The sequence below is a fragment of the Vanacampus margaritifer genome, chromosome 14, assembly GCF_051991255.1.
Source record: "Vanacampus margaritifer isolate UIUO_Vmar chromosome 14, RoL_Vmar_1.0, whole genome shotgun sequence".
Classification (NCBI taxonomy): domain Eukaryota; kingdom Metazoa; phylum Chordata; class Actinopteri; order Syngnathiformes; family Syngnathidae; genus Vanacampus; species Vanacampus margaritifer.
The window spans coordinates 6194018-6214735 of NC_135445.1; the positions used below are offsets into that span (position 1 = coordinate 6194018).

Genomic DNA, 20718 nt, shown 5'->3' on the forward strand with positions numbered 1-20718 from the left:
AAAGAGCCTGGAGTGATGTCTGACACAAAAACAATAAATTCCCCATAGTCTCATTAACAGACGCTCACACACGCACACGAGTGTATTTTCCAGCATGCAGGCTCATTGATTGCCTCCAGTGTGTGTTTGTGTGCACTGACATTTCTGTTGTCACTCTGAGCATCCAACAGGTATGACATGTCAGGTCATACTCTCCTTGGCAGTCTCTGGATTTATTTTAAATGCAGCATGTCTACTGAGGACCTTTTAAAATGGCTTCCTGCAAGTGACTGCACTGATGTTGTGTGTAATGATTCATTACACACAACATCAGTAAAGTCACATTCATCACTAATGAAGCACACGTATTTATTTACTTTTGTTTTCCGAAGTAGAGTAAGTGGCAGTACGATTCATGTGAAACCTGACATGTTTACATAATGTTATGATTTGTGTGTTGTTACATTATATAGATTTAAACATTTAAAATTATAGTTCATTATAGAATTTTTTTTACTGCAGTATGTGGATTATATTTCCAAACCAATATGCTATATTTTAATACTTTTTTTTTCTTGTTTAAGTTCGATCTAATTGTCTCTTAATCACCACTCGCATTTCTATTTTTTGTCACTGGCTGATGATACTATGACGTCATTGCTTGTAGTGCGTTTATGTATATGACCACCCAGTGACGTCGAATATTTTGGAAATGACATGTTTCAGCTCAGAACAAAACAAAAAAAACTGGTGATGACTTAAAATAATCTTTTGTGAAAGCGTCAAAGCACTTTACTTTAGTCGTGCCAGGTTCAGTCGACAGGTGGCGCTAATACGGCTGAGAAGCAGCACAACAACACAAAGGAAGAGAAGAAGAACCCGGTGACAAAAAGTCAACATGGCGTTCAATTTTGGCGGCGCTGCAGCTTCAAATCCTGCAGCAAGTAAGTGCATTTTATTTGCACAGTCTGTACGATAGTTACTATAAGTATTAGTTGTTGAGTTTGGCGGTGCCCCGCCCGTATTTTTAAGCCTTGATTTGTCGTAGGTGAACGCTAACGCAGGGTTTACCCTCGTGACAAGAAGATGCATTTCGCCGGCTAATGGAAAAACATCAAGTGAAGTCACAGGCTGTCTTTAAAATGATTTGCTCATTCTTTACTCACTAATCACTATTTTTATGCAGTGGACAATAGTGTATATCGTTAACTAAATAAATAAAATGGAAAAATAATCTTCGCTCAGTACTTGGACGCGCAGTAATTACGTCATTGTTGTCGCATTATTTAAACGTAACGCAGCAATTCACCTTTCGTCATAAATTATAGGATGCCTTTGATTGTCTGCATGTCATGCAATTGTAATAAAATAATAATAATAATAAAAATAATAATAAACGAATAAATTCCAGGACACGATGAGTTCAGTAGGAGGTGCATTCAAGGACCAGTTTAAAAATAAAATAAAAAGACCTGGACGAAATCTATCAATAACAACACCAATATTTCACAAGTAATCACAAAAGCACAAAAACAGAGCACAGGCGAGTTTTCCAGCAAAAATTGAAGGGTAGGTTACCCCAAAATCCCATATGCAAGAGTTCATAAATAAAGATGAGGATGTAAGTGATGTTTGAATAATTCTGAACATAACCAGTGTTGGTGTTTTTTAACACAGCCCTCTTAGGACAGCAAATACACGCGTTTAGTACGTTACTGTGATCGCTAATAGCATGAGGGATATGCCTCATGTGTTCCGTTGTAGAATGGCCAAACTCTTGATGTAACTTGACTTTTCTGTCTTTTGTGAAGGCACAACTGGATTTACATTTGGTTCGTTTGGCGCAAAGACCACCGCATCAACGGCGTTTGGCTTTGGCAGCCCCGCGACCACCACCACAGCCGCCTCTGGATTCGGCAGTAAGCCTTCTCCTCTACTTCTCGTGAACACCTATGTGCAAAGTTTTGAGTAAAATTTTAATATCATAATGAAAAATAACATTGCAAAAAAAGAGAGAAAGGTCTTCTTTCCTTTTTTTTTGACAAAATATCAACATTTTCCACACAAATTTTATGGGCTGTTTATGTGTTTATTTTCATAAAATTTTGTTTTTGACATAAAATTGTAAAATTTGAGTAAAAAAATTAATGACATGTAAGACTTAATTGATGTAAAATTAAAATTTATTGTCTTAAAATTACAATTACAAAAAAAAATCTAGGTTTTTATACTTTTGTTAACAAAAGTGGGAAAAAATGTTAAACTAAAAATAGTTCAAATGAATTTTTGACGTCTATAGCCGTTAATGGCAGTGAATGAGTTAATGTGGTAAAATTACTACTAACAGAATTTGCGATTTATATAAATTACTACATTAAAGTTACACTCTATTGACATTAAATTAACACCTTTTTAACAACTTTTTTATTGTCTTAAAATTTGCACTGTTGATGTAGAATTGCACTTTATCGTTGGAAAACTATTCTTGTCAAAGTACTATTTTGCTAAAATGATGACTTTTTTAATATTTGTCAAATTAAAACTTAATTGGCATAAACTCATTTTTATGGGTTATTAGCCGGCAAGCTGTCTTAGTCGTGTGATCTGAGTGCACTTGTGGTCCCAGGTCTCACAGCTCCGAGTTTTGGCACGGCGACAACCACCGCTGCCGCACCAGCAACAGGATTTCCATTTGGCTCCACCAGCACGGGTACGTCGCTACACCCGTCTTAGTCCGTTACCTTCCATGATTTTCCCATTGTATTAACGTTTATCATTTTAACTCCCAACTGTGTCGTTCTCTCCCTCTCGCTGCCCGCCTTTGCTGGCCCGTAGGATTTGGGGGGCTGGGAACCGGAGGCACCCCGGCTGGTGGGTTTAGTTTTGGGGGTTTCGGCTTAAATGCCAACCCGGCGGCAACAGCTGTGGGCTTTAACGCGGGCTGCTTTGGCACAGCGTCCACCGCTGGCACTGTTTTCAATTTTGGCAATAGCCTGACTAGCACAGGTAGATGAAACCTTGTGATTGATTGGAGTCGTGTAGAGTACACAAAACATCCATGTGTCACGTCTGTGTGGTGCCGTGCTTCTTCATGTCATGTGACGTCGTCCGTTGACGCACGAGGGGTTCATTCAGGATTACTGCTCACAGTCACTACTGAACGCTCATTGGCATCTTGTCTTCCAAGTGTACAATTTACAGATGACTATATTTAATTACAAAAAAAAAAATGTAGTTATTCAGTCCTTAGTGTATGGTAAGTGTGAGAAGTAATCTTGAATTCTCTTTGTGACGGTCGCTTATAATGTGTCAATGCATTCATCTACTTTAATACACCAACCGCTACAATAATTGCTTTTTTTTTTTTAAATTGATTATCCAAAATCACCATTTATTATTTATTTTTATTTCTATTATTATTTTCTTTGCTTGTTACATATCCACATCGTCGTAATAATTAACATGAGTTATTTGTTGTGATTTTTTTTTTTTTTTCAATTTGGCTCTCAGGCGCATTTGGTGGCTTTGGCACGACGACGACAGCTGCTGCCGCGCCGGGTTCCACATTTAGTTTTGCTCCCTCTTCTAGCACCACAGGTAAGTTGACGCCTCCTAAAAAAAAAAAAGTCTCCTTTTGATATCTTTCTTTTTGCTTCAAGTCTACTAGAGAAAATTTGTCTCCTTACTGTGACCAACTTATCTTAGGAGGCCTGTTTGGCAGCACTCAAAACAAAGGCTTTGGTTTCACTTCCGGTCTTGGTACCGGAGCAGCTGCTGGCGCCACCGGATTCGGAACTGGACTAGGAACCAGCGGGCTGGGTGGCTTTGGTGGATTTAGTCTCCAGCCCACTCAGCAGCACCAGGGTGAGTGAGGGCTAACTGTTACGCTAAATCATTTGAAGTCAATAGACAACAAAAGGAAAAAGAACATCAAACCACAAGCACGGAAGAACGTGAAATTTCCATGAAGGCCGACGTTGAGTTTGAAACTTGCACCTCGTAACTTAAAAGGGTAGTCAACCCAAAAACATTTTTTGACAATACTATGTTCTATGCAGCTCCACTAGGCAAAATATATTATTTTGTTTAATATTGTGTTAGTGAAATATGAGTTAAGCAGCAAAACAACCAATCACAGCACAGCTCCAGAAAACAGGTGAGCTGTGATTGGTCGTTGCCTGAGCCTGAGCAACATTGATGTCATCTAAAGTCGACAGCAAGTGGCAAAATGGCCGCCCCCTGAGATGGATAAAAACGGCTGAATTTTGCTTCGAACTCTTATTCCACAAATGTAATATTAATCAGGATGTCATGTTTAGATAAGCGAGGTCACATATAACATATTGTCAAGAAATGCTTAAAGTTGACGTCCACTTCAATAACTGTCCACCATTTTGATTTACCGTGGAATTTGTTTCTTAGCCTTTTATAAAAGTCATAAAAGCAAACTTCTAGATAATTTATCCGATCGTCTTGAAACATTGCGTTTCATCTAAAGATGTTTTAGAATGAAAAGATATTGAAAGCTTTTTATTTGGTTGTACGTTTTGCCTAGATATGTAAAAAAAAAAAAAAAAAGACCTACAAAAAAGTCATTTGTAGCCATGTGCTAACCCTAACAGGAAGTCTGCCATTTTGAATTTATTTGGTAACTAAGTGCCTTTTTTTTTTTACCTTTTATAGAACACATTTTTAACGAGCTCCTCCTAGAGAATTTTTCCATTTGTCTTCAAACTTTAGGTGTTTCATCTAAACACGTTTAAGATGGAAAAATTATTGAAAGGGTTTTATTTTGCGATGTCCCGTTTGCAAATTATTATTTTTTAAATTATTATTTATTTAATTTTTTATTTTTATTTGTATTATTATATTATTTGTTATTTAGTTCATTTTCGTTCACTGTAATACAACAAAAACTGCAATTGAATTTTTTTCACACAAAATGTAAATAGCATCTCGCTAAACGCATATTGGCGAATGAGTAGCTATTTGCAGACAGTGAATAGTTTTACTTAAACCTTTTTCTTTTTTTTAAAACTTGTATGACTTTTACCAGACATAGTCATGTATGTTTTGTTTTTTTTTGTTTTTTAACCAGGAAGCTTGTTTGGCCAGCCCGCCCAGCAACAAGCTCAGCCCAATCAGCTGTACCAGCAGGTGACGGCCTTGTCGGCGCCCACCTTGCTGGGCGACGAGCGCGACTCCATTCTTGCCAAATGGAACCAGCTGCAGGCCTACTGGGGCACGGGCAAGGGCTACTTCAGCAACAACAATCCCCCTGTGGATTTCAACCAGGAAAACCCCTTCTGCAGGTTCAAGGTAACCCTAGCTTGTTGGGAATAAGATGAATCAATAACAAAGTAAGTTAGGATGAATCACTTCCGCAGCAGGTTTAGGAAGTGAGATATAGAGAGACTGTATTAGCTGTTTTTTTGGCGACATCTTGTGGTTTCTGAAGACAAAAAAAAAGGTTCTACTGAAAATTTATGAATTGGAAAAATTTGGTTGATTATCACGTCTTGTGGCCGCCAGGCCGTGGGCTACAGCTGCGTGCCGATCAGCAAGGACGAGGACGGCCTGGTGGTGTTGGTCCTCAACAAGAAGGAGGCGGACGTGCGAGTGCAGCAGCAGCTGCTGGTGGAGTCGCTGCACAAGGTTCTGGGAAGCAACCAGACGCTCAGTGTCAACGTGGACGGCGTCAAGTCTCTGCCCAACGACCAGTACGTCACACGTGTATACACACGCACACACTTTTTTGTGTTTATACAGTACTTGTATATAAATATACTTTAAATAGTTATATATATATTTTAGAATGTTTTACATGATTTTTTTGTGTAATTAACAAGATGCTGAACACAAACTTTAAAAGACTAGTGAATCATTCTTAGTTTGCATGTAAACCTTTTATTATTATTATTATTATTATTATTATTGTTTTATTTTTTATACTTAAATTCAAAATGAAATGATTGTGTACAGTGAACCTCTGCATACTCATGGTTTGGGACCTGTGGATTTGCATATTTACTCACCCCCCCCCCCCAAAAAAAAATAGTTTATTAATATTTCCCCACTGTTTTTTTGTGGAAAATATAAATTGAAGGTTTTATAATTCTTTGGGTTGGTAAAAAAAAAAATCTCCAATACATTTCAGTGGACATTATATGCATGTTTTTGCTATTCTTGGTTCATGTAAAAAATAATAATGAATCTTCTGAATAAAAATGGTCGTAAAGTATTTTTTTTTACAATTTTAATATAATATTGGTAAAAAAATGCAATAATTAATAAAACAATTATAATTAATTTACATTTAAAATTTATGATTTTTTATTTTATGATTTATTTATTTTATTGATTGATTCCATGATGATATTGCTGTTTAAGTAATATGTTAAAAATATAATGTCATTTCAAATCATTATTCCAATTTTTTTTTTTGTATTTTGTTAATAGCTTTAGTGGAGTGACTACCAGGGCTGCATTATTTTAATAATTGATTAATCCGGCGATTTATTTTTCAATTTAATTAATGAACTGTATATATTTTTTTTAAGTTTTAATAAAAGTTTTAATATCCATTCCAATTTCAAATTGACAGTGCAGAAAATGCTCGATCATAAATTAGGATTCGGTCACAGGTTAGTTCCATAACATGTCAGAAAATAGGCAAAAATGTTGATCATTGTTTTAGAAAACATGTTTGCAAATGTTTTATTTTGACTCAACAATAAGTCTAGAGAAAAATTACTCTCGAGTGGCTGAAATTTCAAAGATTTTGCCTATTTTAAATTAAACATCTCTAAACGATTAATCAGCCAGAAAAATAATTAGCTATTAATTTGACAATCAATTAGTTGTTGATCAATCTTTTCCCCAAAGAATATGTTGATTGATTGTGTCCATACGGCTCTCAGGACAGAAGTGATCATTTACGTGGTGGAGCGCTCCCTTAACGGCACATCCAAGCGCATTCCTGCCTCCACGCTCTTCTCGTACCTGGAGCAGGCCAACATCAAGATGCAGCTCGCGCAGCTGGCCGTGGCCATGTCCGTCACGCGCACCGAGCTCTCGCCGGCGCAGCTCAAACAGCTTCTCCAGAACGCCCCGGCAGGTGAGCTTGCGCACGCCCGCCCGCTTTCAACAGTTTTTTTTTGTTTGTTTTTTTGCAATGATTCAAAGATGATATTTGTTGACGTCAGGGGTGGACCCCATCATCTGGGAGCAGGCCAAAGTGGACAACCCTGACCCGGAGAAGTGAGTAACTTCGCCGTTTGTTTGCAACCTACAGTGATAAACCGCCACCTCTTTTGTGCTTAGGTTGATTCCAGTGCCTATGGTGGGCTTTAAAGAGCTGCTTCGGCGACTTCAGATCCAGGAGCAAATGACTAAACAACACCAAACCAGAGTAGACGTAAGTGAATACCATTAACTAGGGTGAATCTTTTTTTTTTCTTTTCTTTTTTTAATAATCTTGATTGACAGTTTTTTTTTTACCTCAATATTACGATTTATCATGCGTTTCAGGGTCCTATTCTCATGTATTATTATTTAAAAAAATTACAAAACATTAAATTAATCTCTTTTCTACACTGTAAAAAAATTCACTCAGAAATTCTAAGTACATTTTACAAGGGAGATTTTTGAGTACATTTTACCAGTTTATTAAAAAAAAAACAATTAATACATCTCTTTTCTACACTGTAAAAATAAAATTACTCAGATATTCTAAGTTTTTTGAGTACAGTTTATTTATAAAAAAAAAAAAGAAGCTACTCATGGGTTGAGGAACGAACCCACAACCTTCAGGGTGGGAGACAGCCATTCTACCATCTGAGTCATGCCACTCCTGCTGTGTGTTAGCATATTGTTGGTGTCAGGCGGAATCCTTGTACCTCCAAGAGACCCGTGTTTGGTCTCATTTTAGACACACCAGTATAGTGGCAACTGGCAAACAGCAAGAAGTGGCATCGCTCAGGTGGTAGAGTAGCCATCTACCAAGCTGAACGTCATGAGTTCGTTCGTCAACACTTGAGCAACTTTTATTTTTCTTGTAAAATTTTGTTATAATTTTTGAGTGATTTTTTTTCAGTGTAGAAAAGAGATTAATTAATTAATTATTATTTTTAATAAACTGGTAAAATTTACTTAGAATTTCTGAGTGATTATTTTTTTATTTTTTTTTTTACAGTGTAGAAAAGAGAATAATTTATCGTTTTGTAAATAAAATAAAATACATTTTTTCAAACACCTATAAGCGCCTGGTCCACTAAGTCATTCTTGGGCCCACTGCCGAACATGTTGACTTTCCAGATTGTCTCCAACGACATCAACGAGCTCCAGAAGAACCAGGCCACCACCGTGGCCAAGATCGCCCAATACAAGAGGAAGCTGATGGACCTCTCGCACCGCGTGCTGCAAGTACGTTCTGATGCACTCGTCCCGTCCGTCAACTCGTCCTTCCTCATTTCCCCTCCGTTCTTCCTTCCTTCGCAGGTGCTGATCAAGCAGGAGATCCAGAGGAAAAGAGGCTACGCCATTCAAGTGGATGAGGAGCACCTCAGGGTGCAGCTTGACACCATTCAGTCGGAACTCAACGCCCCCACGCAGTTCAAGGTGAGTGATTTGGGGGTACTTGCATCTTTTTATTAAGGGTGTCAAAATAAGTGCGCTAAGTTTGAGTTAATTTTTTTTAACGCGCAATTAATCACCGCTCCCTTACTTGGAAAGCCTGGACTGGGGGAATTCCAGTCGTATCGCAGCAGACACGTCCACTTCCAAATTTTGCAGTAATCAATTTAATAATAATGCATATATTTGTGGAGATTGGGGTCAATTTGTATTTTGTCATTTTAAAAACGTGCAAAATTTCACAAGTTATTTAGAAATTATTCACAACTCTATTTAGAAATGTGAGTAATGAGCTTTTTTTCAACACGGCCCTGGTTGATCTCTTTTGCTCTGCTGCCACCTGCTGGCCGTTTGTGTAATAACTACCATTTCTTTAACTGTTTTTTTTTGCAGTTGAGAGGCTGCCTTCTGTATGCTATAGCTTAAAAAAACATTTTAAAAAAACATAAATACGTATTTGGGAGCAAATGAGTTAACCATGAGTTCACTATTGAAGTCATGAGATTAGTTCCGATTTTAAAAAAAATGTAATCGCCTGACACCCCTACTTTTTATGTCGGTGTAAATAAATACTATACAAAATGAAAATATAATTATCGATTAAAATGCAATAAAAAGTGTTAAATAGATGAAACGATGAACATTCAGTCTTGCTGTATTTTAATTATTTTTGATCTCTTATAGGCTTGCTGTAACATCGCACATTTTTCACACAACACTTTAAGTTTAGTTTTAAGTAGGGATTATTTACTTATTTTTAATGTATTTTTTTTGTTAATCCACTAAGGTTGACCGTGAGTTGAATTGAGTGGATTCATATATTCATTATTTATTGTCATCTGTACATATGCATTAAGCACCAACACAATTAGCCTCTGCTAAACGGTTAGCAATCGCGATTAGCATTAGTGCGTTAGTGATTGCCACTTAACATAAACAAACACTAACCACCATTTAGTTCACACATACATATATATGTACATCTACATGAGCTGAATTGAGTGGATATGCCTACTAATTATGTATTATCTTCTATGCCTAAGCATTATTAAACGCCAACGAAATTAGCCTAGGCTAAATGGTTAGCAATGTCGATTAGCATTATGTAATGTCGTATACTCTGAAGTTTGGACATGTTTTCAATGTGTTTCCCTCCCCCAGGGTCGCCTGAATGAGCTGATGTCTCAGATCCGCATGCAGAACCACTTCGGGGCCGTGCAATCGGAGGAGCGCTACAACGTCGACGCCGACCTCCTCCGAGAAATCAGACAGGTAAACGTTTGAAACTTCTAGTTTAGACCTCTATTTGAAGACTGGCCAAGAGGGTGGTGTTAAAGGTTATTAACAAAAAGTGCTTTTGTGTAACTTCACCTTTTAGCACCTAAAGCAGCAGCAAGACGGTTTGAGTCACCTGATCAGCGTGATTAAAGATGACTTGGAAGACATCAAACTCATCGAGCACGGGCTGAGCGACAGCGGGCACGTGCGAGGCGGCGTCCTCAGTTGAGCTGATTGGCACACGCACACACATCTGGAGCACAGTGTTGGAATGTTTTGTTTGCGGAACCCATGGCTGACTGTTATTATGTATGTGCTTTCGGGACAGAGAAGAGAAAGTTTACAGGCGCCAACTAATATTTTTTTGTCATTCAACGTTAAATCAGATTTTGGATATGAGAGTTTGAAAACATTTGTACATACGTCTTTGTATTGCTTTTTATTTGCCGCTAGAATGTTATTAAAATTTCATTTCAACTTTAACCTTAAAAATCATCTTTTAAAGTTGTGACTGTGTGAGTTGAAGTAGGGTTGCCGATTTCCCATGGTGCACTTGAATGCAACAATATTGCGTTACTACAGGACCAAAAAAAGAAAAACAATCAGCAAAATAATAGCATTCAATTACATAGGGATAGATGAAAAAAAAACATTCAGACAATTGAAAACAAGCATTCCATGCAAGCATCATGTTTGTGGCGAAAATGATCTTAAACAGCCGTCCCTGTAAAATGGCTTATAGAAATTAAAAGCCAAATCAATATTTTTGAAAAGGTGGATACAGTCTATGTGTATATAGCAGCGACAACGTTACAAAAAATCAAACAGTAGCAGCTTTGTTTCTGAATAGCATAAATTAGTAGCTGCACATGTCAAACAGTTGAATGATGCAAAAGTATTGGGAATGTGATGAAATAAAATTAAGAAGTATCCGGATGCATGGGAGCTTTGAATCTAAATCTTATATTATGGATGAACAAAGACAATTGCACAATCTGGGTGGGAATGGAGCAAAGGTCACCGTAGCACTCAGAGGTAAGCTAAAATGCTAAAGTTAAAACATTTATTTTAAAGGGGCAATTTTTGAAATCATTTGAAACATTGTTTTGCCCAAAAAACACTTTGAGAATTTCGTCATTTTACAATAGAATGAACTTTTGAGTACAGTTAATGTAACAAAAGGGTTAACTCATTCCAATCAGTTTTGATTCAAAAACTCATTGAAATCATACCACTATAAAATATGATATGCATCAAATCATCTTTAATTGGAAAGATAATCTCTTATAATTCCTGTTTTACAACAACTGAAGAAAACTGGAATGTATCCAATTTTTTATTATGCAAGTTGTAAATGGAAGGTGAAGTGAGGCAGAGGTCAATTTGTGTTCATCTTACTGGTGGTTCGTCTAATCGTATAATCAATTAGACACTTTTTCTGACTCAGCACAAGATTGTTTGGATTCCATTAGTTCCAAATTATTGAAAATTTGTCACGTGCAGGCTTGAGTGCTGCTTTTATGAATCGAAACGTTTGAGTTATGCAAGCTTGGGCTTCTTTAATTGTTTGATGTCACATGTTTTTTTAAGTAGCCCTTGGCCTGCAGCTGGTTGGTTCCATTTGGCCAGAATGGAGTCGCGCTCACAATCACTTGCTTCGGCGGAGGTCTTTTCATTATTTTAATCCTTTCATGCTAACTATGTCGAGCCCAAAAAGTTGTGTGAATGTATGGCGTAACACGAACTTCAATTCTGGGGCCTCTGCTGTTTTCGTTGTATCTGCTACCCCTGGGCTCCATATCAAGAAAACAGCTTTTTCTCTGTTTTTTTTTTTTTTTAAAGGGATACTAACTCAAGTTAGCCATTTTAGAAGTAAGCTAATTTGCCAATAATGCAATAACTTCATTATTATAATTTTTTAATGTAATTAATATCTTTAAAAACACACTTTGCCACTTACTATCGCCTGTAGATGACATCACTCGTTCTCAGGAAACAGGTAACGACCAATCATGGTTCAGTTTGCTAGTCACATGATCAAACCGTCCCTCATTTGTTAGTAAATTGAGTTGTATTTGTAAAGCCAATTTATCTGTTATAAAGAAAACGTGTGTTCTTCCTTTGCCAATAGATGTCGCCCTTGCCATAGTTACACATGTGTGTTCACATATTTGATTTTGCCAAACAGAGCTGCCTCCTGGCGAAGCAATGTAAGCAGCAGCTATATTATTGAAAGCCTGTACACGCAGTCACAACAGGGAGGTAGAAACACGACGAATTCCCTCGCTCAATATTGCTTTTCATTAAGGAACCTTGGCAGAGCATAATCTTTTCACAAAAAAATACGAAAGAAAAAGGAAGTAAGGACCAAAGGCTAAAACAACCACTTGTCATTTGATTTCTGGAAACTCTTAAATGTTGAGGTCGCTGCCTAGGTTACGTACTCTACGCTAACCGAGGGCAGTGCTGTGATTCACTTGTGCACTTGTACCTTATCAAATGTCCACTAATTCCGTTTAACCAGTTTTTTTCTGACTTGAAACAAGTTTACAAAGGTAACGGTGGTTGTTACGGAATGTGAAGTTTGTCATTTCCTCCACCACCTGAACTCATCACTCCTTTCCCAGACATGCGGTCATGTTGGTCAGGAATACTGTTGCCTTTTCAAGGTCACGTCATTAATATGACTCCTTTTTGTGTGTGTGCTTTATTATAAAGTGATGAAATATTTGAACTTGAGTTACATCCTCCACATGTGACGTTTGCTCATTATTACGAGGAAGGAGCATGAGCTAGGCGACTTCAAGGACTCGAGTGTTGATGGATAGACTCCAGTGTGGGACTGTTTTTAGGTGACTTATTTTTAAAATCACACACAAGAAGTTAAGAGGCAATGGTATGAAGCTCATTTCATTGGCTAACTTTGTAAGTCACCAAAATGGCAAATTCATGTTGCTGTATGTATATTTTTAACCCAACTGATTTGCTCACTTTTTCTGTTAAACTCGTTCACTGCCATTGACGGCTACAGACGTTTAAAAATTCATTTGAACTATTTCAATTAGTTTAACATTTTTTCACACTTTTGTCAACAAGAGTATGAAAACCTAGATTTTTTAAATTGCATTAGAACAGATATAAAATCTGTGATTAATTAAAGTGATGCGATTAATTACGATTAAAATGTAATCTTTTCTTTATATAAAAAAAGATGATTAAAAATAAAAATATATATTTACAAAAAGAAAAAGAAATAAAAAAAATTAGGGGCATCAGGCAATTAAAATTTGTAATGGTAATTAATCGCATGACTTCACTAGTTAACTCACGATTAATCACACATTTTATATCTGTTCTAAATGTACAAAAAAAATTCTAGACTTTCATACTCTTAACAAAAATGGGGAAAAAAGTTAAACTAATAGAAATAGTTCAAATGAATTTTCAACGTCTGTAGCTGTCAATGGCAGTGAATGAGTTACCTCCGAATGAAGTCATAAAACAACAAAAATTCATGAATCTTTTTTTGTGACAAAGTATCCGTTCCAATTATTCTATCAGAGAAAATTTTTGAGTTGTAGAAATAACTGGAAGCTCATTATGTTTTTTACAAGTGTATATAAACTTTTGATAACGACTGTATGTAAACAGGTGGGCCTCACTTATTAAGTACTGAATTTATCTTGACAATGAATAAAGTAGACTCACTTGATTTGCTTAGTGTGTGGGCCACCTCAAATAATACAGCGGGAGTGTCTGGCCTTGAGTTTGATGCCTGTCGTGTAATTAGTTCTTTTGATGCTGTTTTATTGGGGCTTCTTGCTGCATTACAGCGCACGTGGGTGGTCTTGCACGTACCACCACCGCCCGCCTGTTAATCTATTCCTTCCTGTCTTTTTGGTGTGTGTGCTGGCTCATCCTCCATGTTCTCTTTCACACAGACCAGGAGACAGGACAACAATGTTAAGCATCTCAAGGCCAAGCAGGGCTCCAGGAAGATAAAAAGCCACTTTTCCCAGGCCCTGACAACCAATACCTTGTGCAGCATCCTCCCGTCGGGTCACTCCTGCCATTGCAAGAAGCCACCCCCGAGGCCGCCGCCGCCGCCACTGTTGTCGTGTTCACCCGTCGCCGTCCATCCAGAGATCTGAGATGTCCTTTACCTCCATCACCGTGTTGGCACTGATGTGCTCCTCCGTGGTGATTGCGTTTGTCCTGCAGCCCCCCAAGCAAGAAGATGCCGTGGCACAAGACTCCAACAGCAGGTAGGCGACGCTCTTAAAGATGTTTCCTCTGAGGTGTTTATGTTTTTAGAGTTGCGCAGCGGGACACTTGAACGCTCTTTCAGGGTTGTTTTGGCGCACAGGCTGCAGGTGTCCCACTCATGCTTTACGTATGGTGTGAGAATCAATTGACACAACAGCAAATTGGAGCTGATGAATGAAAAAAAAAAAGCTTCTGTTGCCACTTTATATCTTTATGTTGTCGTATCTAAATGTAGGTAAATGTGATGTGTCCACCCAATAATTTAAAAAAATTCTAGCATAATTTTCGAAATATTAAAAATAAAAACCTTAAATAAAATTACATTTGTGTTTTTGTCAATATATTTTGAGCATTTATGGGAATAAATTAATGACATGTATGTTTGTAAATGAAGTATTGAATATTTTTTACTATAGATTTGGACATTAAGTTGTTTTTTTAAACCATTATTTATAACACATTCTTACTTAGTGTAAGCAACACAACGCTTTGCCTTTTTAGTGAAAATATTTTATTTTATATTACATTAATCGTTGTTATTATCTACAAATTAATTAATAGAAAATCAATCTAAATAAATTCCTCTATATGAAAATGTATTTTAATTAATTTTTTTAGATTTATTTTGTAATTATATTTTGTTTAATTTAGCTTTTTTTTAAAGTGTTGATTTATATTTTAATTAGTCTTAAAGATACTATATTTACATATTTTATTCATATTGTAATATTTGTGTCGATTTTTATTATAATTCATCATTTTAATATTTTAGGGGTTTTTGTCATTGTTTTTCATTGTATTTTTTGATTTATTACATTTATATTTTATTTTCATTACACTGTGTTTTTCATAGTCATTAATTATATGTATTTATAGTTTTAAACACCCACCCACACATAATGAATGAATAAACTTTATTCCAGACCCAGGAAGGTCCATATCACAACGAAAGAACTAATAAATATATATATATATATATATATATATATATATATATATATATATATATATACATAAACATAATATTTTCATTCATATTGTGTATTATAATTGTCATATTTTATTTATGTATATTTATGTATGTTTTTATTTCTATTTTTATGTTTTCTCAAGTTTTTTGTTCTTATTTTATTCATAATATTACAATAAAGCTTCCGTTTTTTTAATATATGTATTTTTTTTCATTACAAGTCATATGTTAGAAGTTGTATGTTAATCCAAAGCTACGTGTGTTAAAGATTTCCATGAAAATCATTTTCAAGCGACTGTTGCTGTTTGCGTGCAGGTGCCGTGGCGAGTCTCTGGAGTTCATCCGAAAGGAGCTCCTGGATGCCCTCAACCTGCAGGCCGAACCGCGGATGCCAGAGGGCGCCAGGAAGCAGTGGAGCGGAACTGCCGAACGGCTCAAGGCTGTGGCAGGTACGACTGGAGTGCGCATGTTGACAACGTGAATCCCTGGAATTTTGATGCTCAATATCATCTCTACATCCGTAGTTTCTTCCCTCTCCTCCTCCTATGATGATGGCTTGGACACCTCAGGATGCTGTGCCAAGACCTCAGAGGTTTCCATGACAGGTACACACAATGGATTCTCTCTCCAGTTTAGAGTGATTTTGTGCTTTTTTTTTAAAGCAACTTTTGACCTTAATATGAAAGCAGTAAAGTATGAAAAAAATGTCAATATTGCGTACAATAAAGCAAAAAGTCACAAATCTGTCGCAAGATTATCGTTCTCTTATTTTTATATAAGAGTAGCATAAAACAAAGTCAATGAATTTAAAAAACAAACAAACATAACTTTGCCATAAGCCCACTAGCATAATGCTAACATTTAATGGGAAACGCCATAGACAGGCTAACAAACTGTTATTTAAACACAAACAGTGAGACATTATAACAAATTACTCACAGGCATATTTTTTATCCATTGCGGGGGCGGGGGGGGGGGGGGGGGCGCTAATATTAGTGCTGCTGCTTAGTCAGTTGTGATCGTCTCTCTTCGTTCACTGCCATTGACGGCTATAGACGTCAGAAATTTATTTGAACTATTTCTATTAGTTAATTTTTTTTCTTCCACTTTTGTTAACAAGAGTATGAAAACCTAGAATTGTTTTGGGTACATAAAGAGCAAATATAACATTTGTGTTAACTAGCGAAGTCATGCGATTAATTATGATTAAAAAAAATGTTTTGCCTGACACCCCTAATTTAAAAAAATATTTTCTTTTTAAAGAAAAATAAATGAAATAATTTTAATGATTGTTTTTTTTAATCTTTTTTTTATTTTTTATTTTTTTAAGAAAAGATTATTAAAAATTAGGGGTTGTCAGGCAATTATAATTTTTACTTGTAATTAATCGCATGACTTCACTAGTTACCTCACGATTAATCGCAAATTAAACATTCTAGGTTTTCAAACTCTTGTTAACAAAAGTGGGGAAAAAATGTTAAACTAATAGAAATAGTTTCAATGAATTTTGGACGTCTATAGCCGTCAATGGCATTTCCATTCTTTTCAATGGGGAAAGATGATTTTAGATTCAAGCATTTTGAGTTAACCACAGATGTTCACTGTGTTATCTCTTTTTCTTCCCCCTTCAGATCTGGGCTGGGACAATTGGATGATCTACCCCCAGAGCATCACCTTGGTGCACTGCGCCCCCTGTGGTCATAACGTGTCTTGCAGGCCCCAGCCCAACGCAACCCACCGTGATGACTTGCAGGTGTGTTACCCGCAGATGAGCGTGATTTGCTGCCTCCTGGCTGTTTTTTTGTTTTTGTTTTTTTACTCCCACAACCCCACCCTCTGAGTGTTTTGAAAGCTCAGGCAGCTGCCAATAGATAAGCCACAGTGTTGCCAATTTAATTGTTGGAGCGCTGCAAGTCTCAGCGCTTCTCAACCTCAAGGAATGCAACCTGGCAGTACAAAGTAGCTCGCCAAAGGCCACCTGGTTATCATTCTTTCACCTTGTTTTGGTAAATGCCATATTGGAAATGCAGCAGAATTTGCTTTAATTAAATTGATCAGAATGAATCGGTTAACTATAAAGATAAGTGTGCTAAAAATTACATCAACTAAATGGCAAATAATAAATAATAAGTTAATGCATCCAAACACCTCATGCCCATGTACAGTGAGTAGAAAAAGTCTACAAAAAAAAAAATTGACCTGGATAAATCACTTTATTTATTTATCACCTTTTCTACTATTGTGTTTTATAATCTTTACAACTCAATTGAATAAAATGTTCACATTTTTTCAACAGGGGAAGTAGAATTAAACAACAAAAAAAACATTGTTGCACAAATGTGCACACCTCTTGAAGAGATTATTGGTCACATTAACTCATTCACTGCCATTGACGGCTATAGACGTCAAAAATTCATTTGAGCTATTTCTATTAGTTCAACTTTTTTTTTTTTTTACACTTTTGTTAACAAGAGTATGAAAACCTAGATTTTTTTTTTTGAAATATAGATATAAGATGTGTGATTAATTGTGAGTTAACTATTGAAGTCATGCAATTAATTACAATTACAAATTTGAATCGCATGACGCGATTTAAAGATGATTAAAAATTCGGGGCGTCAGGCGATTACAATTTTTAATCGTAATTAATCGCATGACTTCACTAGTTCACACACAATTAATCACAAATTTTATATCTGTTCTAAATGTACAAAAAAAACAACAGGTTTTCATACTCTTGTTAACAAAAGTAGAAAAAATGTTAAACTAATAGAAATAGTTCTAATGAATTTTTGACGTCTATAGCCGTCAATGGCAGTGAATGAGTTAATGGTAGTGATTTATCCTGGTTTCGTTATTTTTAGATTGCAAAAATCTGGCATTTGAACAGGGGTGTGTAGACTATTTATATCTGCCCGATAGCAATAAGTAACAATCTTCATGATTCATGAGTCGTTCAGAATATTCCAGCGTTTATAACCATCCTGCGCGTTCCTATTTCTGCAGCTTCAGGCGCCATGTTGCCACCCCACCACCCAGGAAGCGGTGCACGTCATATACATGGACGAATGGAACACCGCGGTCATCACTTCCATGCACCTGACCCGTCGCTGTGGCTGCACGCCCCCCCTGCAGCCTCCTCAAGAGTAACGTTTGACACTTATAGCGCACCACAGTTCCTAAACTTAAAAACTCTACAATAGCTTCTGTACTGCCGTAATATCGCACTGTAAAAAATGAAAGAAAAAAAAAAAGCCAGTTGCCGAGAAATTGATAATTAATAAAATAGATTACCACCTCTCAAAACTGACCCGTTTTGGGGACCCAAACCACAATTTGGGCAACCCTGCTGCCTTCGTTGAGGTTGTGTATTTATCTTAGGAGAGCGTGGGAACCTCAGAAAGCTTCCTTAAAAGTCAGCAGATCCTCAAACCTTCATACTATCGCATCCACCTTCCGGAGAAATCCAACTAGTTGCTCTTTTAGAAACGACCACATGATGTCAAGCACTTGGCACACTCAGGATTTATTGCCACTCATTTTATCCTTGTCCTGATTTCCATGGTGTCTGGTGCAGCGGGTGCGGTACTGAGTGTTCCCTTAAAAAATGTGCAAACGTCCCAGAGCCAAACGGTCTGCTGTTCTGCTCAAAAGTCTCTCCTTTTCAGGAGAAAGACGCCCGTCCGGTCAAGTGAATGCTGAACAGTCTTAACAATTTACACGCAGAAGCCACTTTGTTGTTTTTATGTGCAAATTTGCACGGGAACTGTAATCCGTTTTATTTTTTTTTTATTATTATTATTTGTTTTTGCTATAGATAATGTGTTCTGTTATAGATCCGCGCTGTCCAATGGAAGGCATGGATGTCCTTGGTTTGTCTTTTCTCCAAAACACAAGATTAACACATTAACCTCGATAACTATAAACACTGAATATTTGAAGACATTTTGCAATAATCTATATTTTCTATTTTTTTTAAAAATAATTTTGAGGCATTCAATTAGGAAATTCAAATTAAATCGTTTTTAGGGTTTAAGACAGTCAGTAAACAAGATGATATATGACAATGTTCATATATCTTGGACATGATCAATTATAAAAAAAAAGAAATTTCTTGACAATATCTTCTATGCAGCCCCACTATTCTAAATACGGTATTTTGGTTAATAATGTGTTAGTGGAATATGAGTTAAGCAACAAAATCCATCAGTTTTTATCCATATCAGAAGGCGGCCATTTTGCTACTTGCTGTCGAATGAAAATGACATCACAGTTGCTCAGGTCTCAGGTAACAACCAATCACAGCTCAGCTTCAGAAAACAGGCGAGCTATGATTGGTCGGTGCCTGAGCCCTGAGCAACTGTGATGTCGACGCTACAGCAAGTGGCAAAATGGCCGCCCCCCTAGATTTTGCTGCATAACTCTTATTCCACAAATTTAATATTAATCAGAATGTCGTGTTGAGACCAGTAAGGTCACATATAACATATTGTTGTCAAGAAATAATGAAAGTTGACTTCCCCTTTTGAGGCCTTTATTGACATTATATAAGACATAACTCTTAAATCTATAAGACATTTAAAAAGCTTTTTAAGATCACTTTGATCAAATGTAGGAATTTTATTTAGTAAAATATTCACATATTTTCCTTTTTTAAAAGACTTTTAATTAAAAGGTCCCTCTCTGAAGAAATTCCTAGTGGAGACATGTATACTCTTAACTCATTCACTGCCACGGACGGCTATAGACGTAAAAAATTCTATTAGTTTAACATTTTTTTCCACTTTTGTTAACAAGAGTATGAAATCTAGATTTTTTTTATTGTACATTTAGAACAGATATGAAATGTGTGATTAATTGTGAGTTAACTAGGGAATTCATGTGATTAATTACGATAAAAAAAAATGTAATCACCTGCCGCCCCTAATTTTTAGTAATCTTTTTTTTTTTTAATCACGTCAGGCGATTTAAATTTTTTAATTGTTATTAATCGCATGACTTCAATAGTTAACTCACGATTAATCACAAATTTTATATCTGTTATAAATGGACAATAAAAATGTTTTTCTAGGTTTTCATACTCTTGTTAACAAAAGTGGGAAAAAAATGTAACTAATTGAAATAGTTAAAAATAATTTTTGACATATGTAGCCGTCAATGGCAGTGAATGAGTTGTCTTGGCGTTTCAAATGAAAAGAAAAACAAAAACAAATATGCTTCTTTAATGGTCAGTGACCGTATAACCAATCATTTGTTCTAGTTCTCTATACACTACTGAGTGATAAGTTGTTTTTTGACATTTATCCTAGTTCTGCTCTCACGTATTTTTAATTTCCAGCTATACTTCACATGAGTATTTTTGTATGACTCGTTAAGTTTTTATGCATTGTGTATGTATTCAAATAGCACCTCAACTTAGCCTTCATGTACGGTGGTGATGCATCTCTCACTGAGTTCATGATTCACCGCTGCCATTTCTCATTTAATAAAAGATAACAAAATCAGGTTCTCATGTTCTGTTTGTGCAGTCTTTGTGGATTATTTATAGACGTTTGTAACAGGCTTTGAGGATTTCGCAAACTGTTTGATGC

General features: G+C 36.3%; 2 protein-coding genes across 9 annotated transcripts; both read left to right on the plus strand.

Moving 5' to 3' along the window:
• The first annotated feature begins 804 nt into the window (after positions 1-804).
• nup54 (nucleoporin 54) lies at positions 805-10374 on the plus strand. 2 transcript variants are annotated; one of them, XM_077542223.1, is made up of 15 exons: positions 805-923; positions 1791-1898; positions 2606-2689; positions 2815-2985; positions 3490-3576; positions 3685-3843; positions 5078-5298; positions 5512-5699; positions 6900-7096; positions 7185-7239; positions 7303-7396; positions 8296-8403; positions 8479-8598; positions 9775-9885; positions 9992-10374. In XM_077542223.1, exons 1-15 carry the CDS (start codon positions 878-880, stop codon positions 10118-10120), a joined length of 1878 nt encoding a protein of 625 aa, XP_077398349.1. In that variant the 5' UTR covers positions 805-877; the 3' UTR covers positions 10121-10374. The 2 variants fall into 2 exon arrangements, with proteins under 2 accessions (XP_077398349.1, XP_077398351.1); XM_077542225.1 differs by lacking the exon at positions 2815-2985.
• A 533-nt stretch (positions 10375-10907) lies between these two features.
• Positions 10908-20632, plus strand: LOC144034239 (bone morphogenetic protein 6-like). 7 transcript variants are annotated; one of them, XM_077542866.1, is made up of 6 exons: positions 10908-10926; positions 13833-14156; positions 15443-15576; positions 15652-15732; positions 16759-16880; positions 18134-20632. In XM_077542866.1, the coding sequence occupies exons 2-6, from the start codon at positions 14044-14046 to the stop codon at positions 18275-18277; spliced, it is 594 nt and encodes a 197-aa protein (XP_077398992.1). In that variant the 5' UTR covers positions 10908-10926; positions 13833-14043; the 3' UTR covers positions 18278-20632. The 7 variants fall into 7 exon arrangements, with proteins under 7 accessions (XP_077398992.1, XP_077398988.1, XP_077398989.1 ...); XM_077542862.1 differs by lacking the exon at positions 10908-10926 and adding an exon at positions 11532-11890; XM_077542863.1 differs by lacking the exon at positions 10908-10926 and adding an exon at positions 12015-12101.
• Positions 20633-20718: the final 86 nt, after the last annotated feature.

Excerpts from the sequence above, each read along its gene's own strand:
- nup54 (XM_077542223.1), top strand. The coding sequence starts at position 878 with ATGGCGTTCAATTTTGGCGGCGCTGCAGCTTCAAATCCTGCAGCAA. Across the intron at positions 2,986-3,489 it reads CAATAGCCTGACTAGCACAG|GCGCATTTGGTGGCTTTGGC; the intron begins GTAGATGAAACC and ends TTTGGCTCTCAG. Across the intron at positions 9,886-9,991 it reads TCCTCCGAGAAATCAGACAG|CACCTAAAGCAGCAGCAAGA; the intron begins GTAAACGTTTGA and ends TTCACCTTTTAG.
- LOC144034239 (XM_077542866.1), top strand. The coding sequence starts at position 14,044 with ATGTCCTTTACCTCCATCACCGTGTTGGCACTGATGTGCTCCTCCGTG. Across the intron at positions 14,157-15,442 it reads GCACAAGACTCCAACAGCAG|GTGCCGTGGCGAGTCTCTGG; the intron begins GTAGGCGACGCT and ends GTTTGCGTGCAG. Across the intron at positions 15,733-16,758 it reads CTCAGAGGTTTCCATGACAG|ATCTGGGCTGGGACAATTGG; the intron begins GTACACACAATG and ends TTCCCCCTTCAG.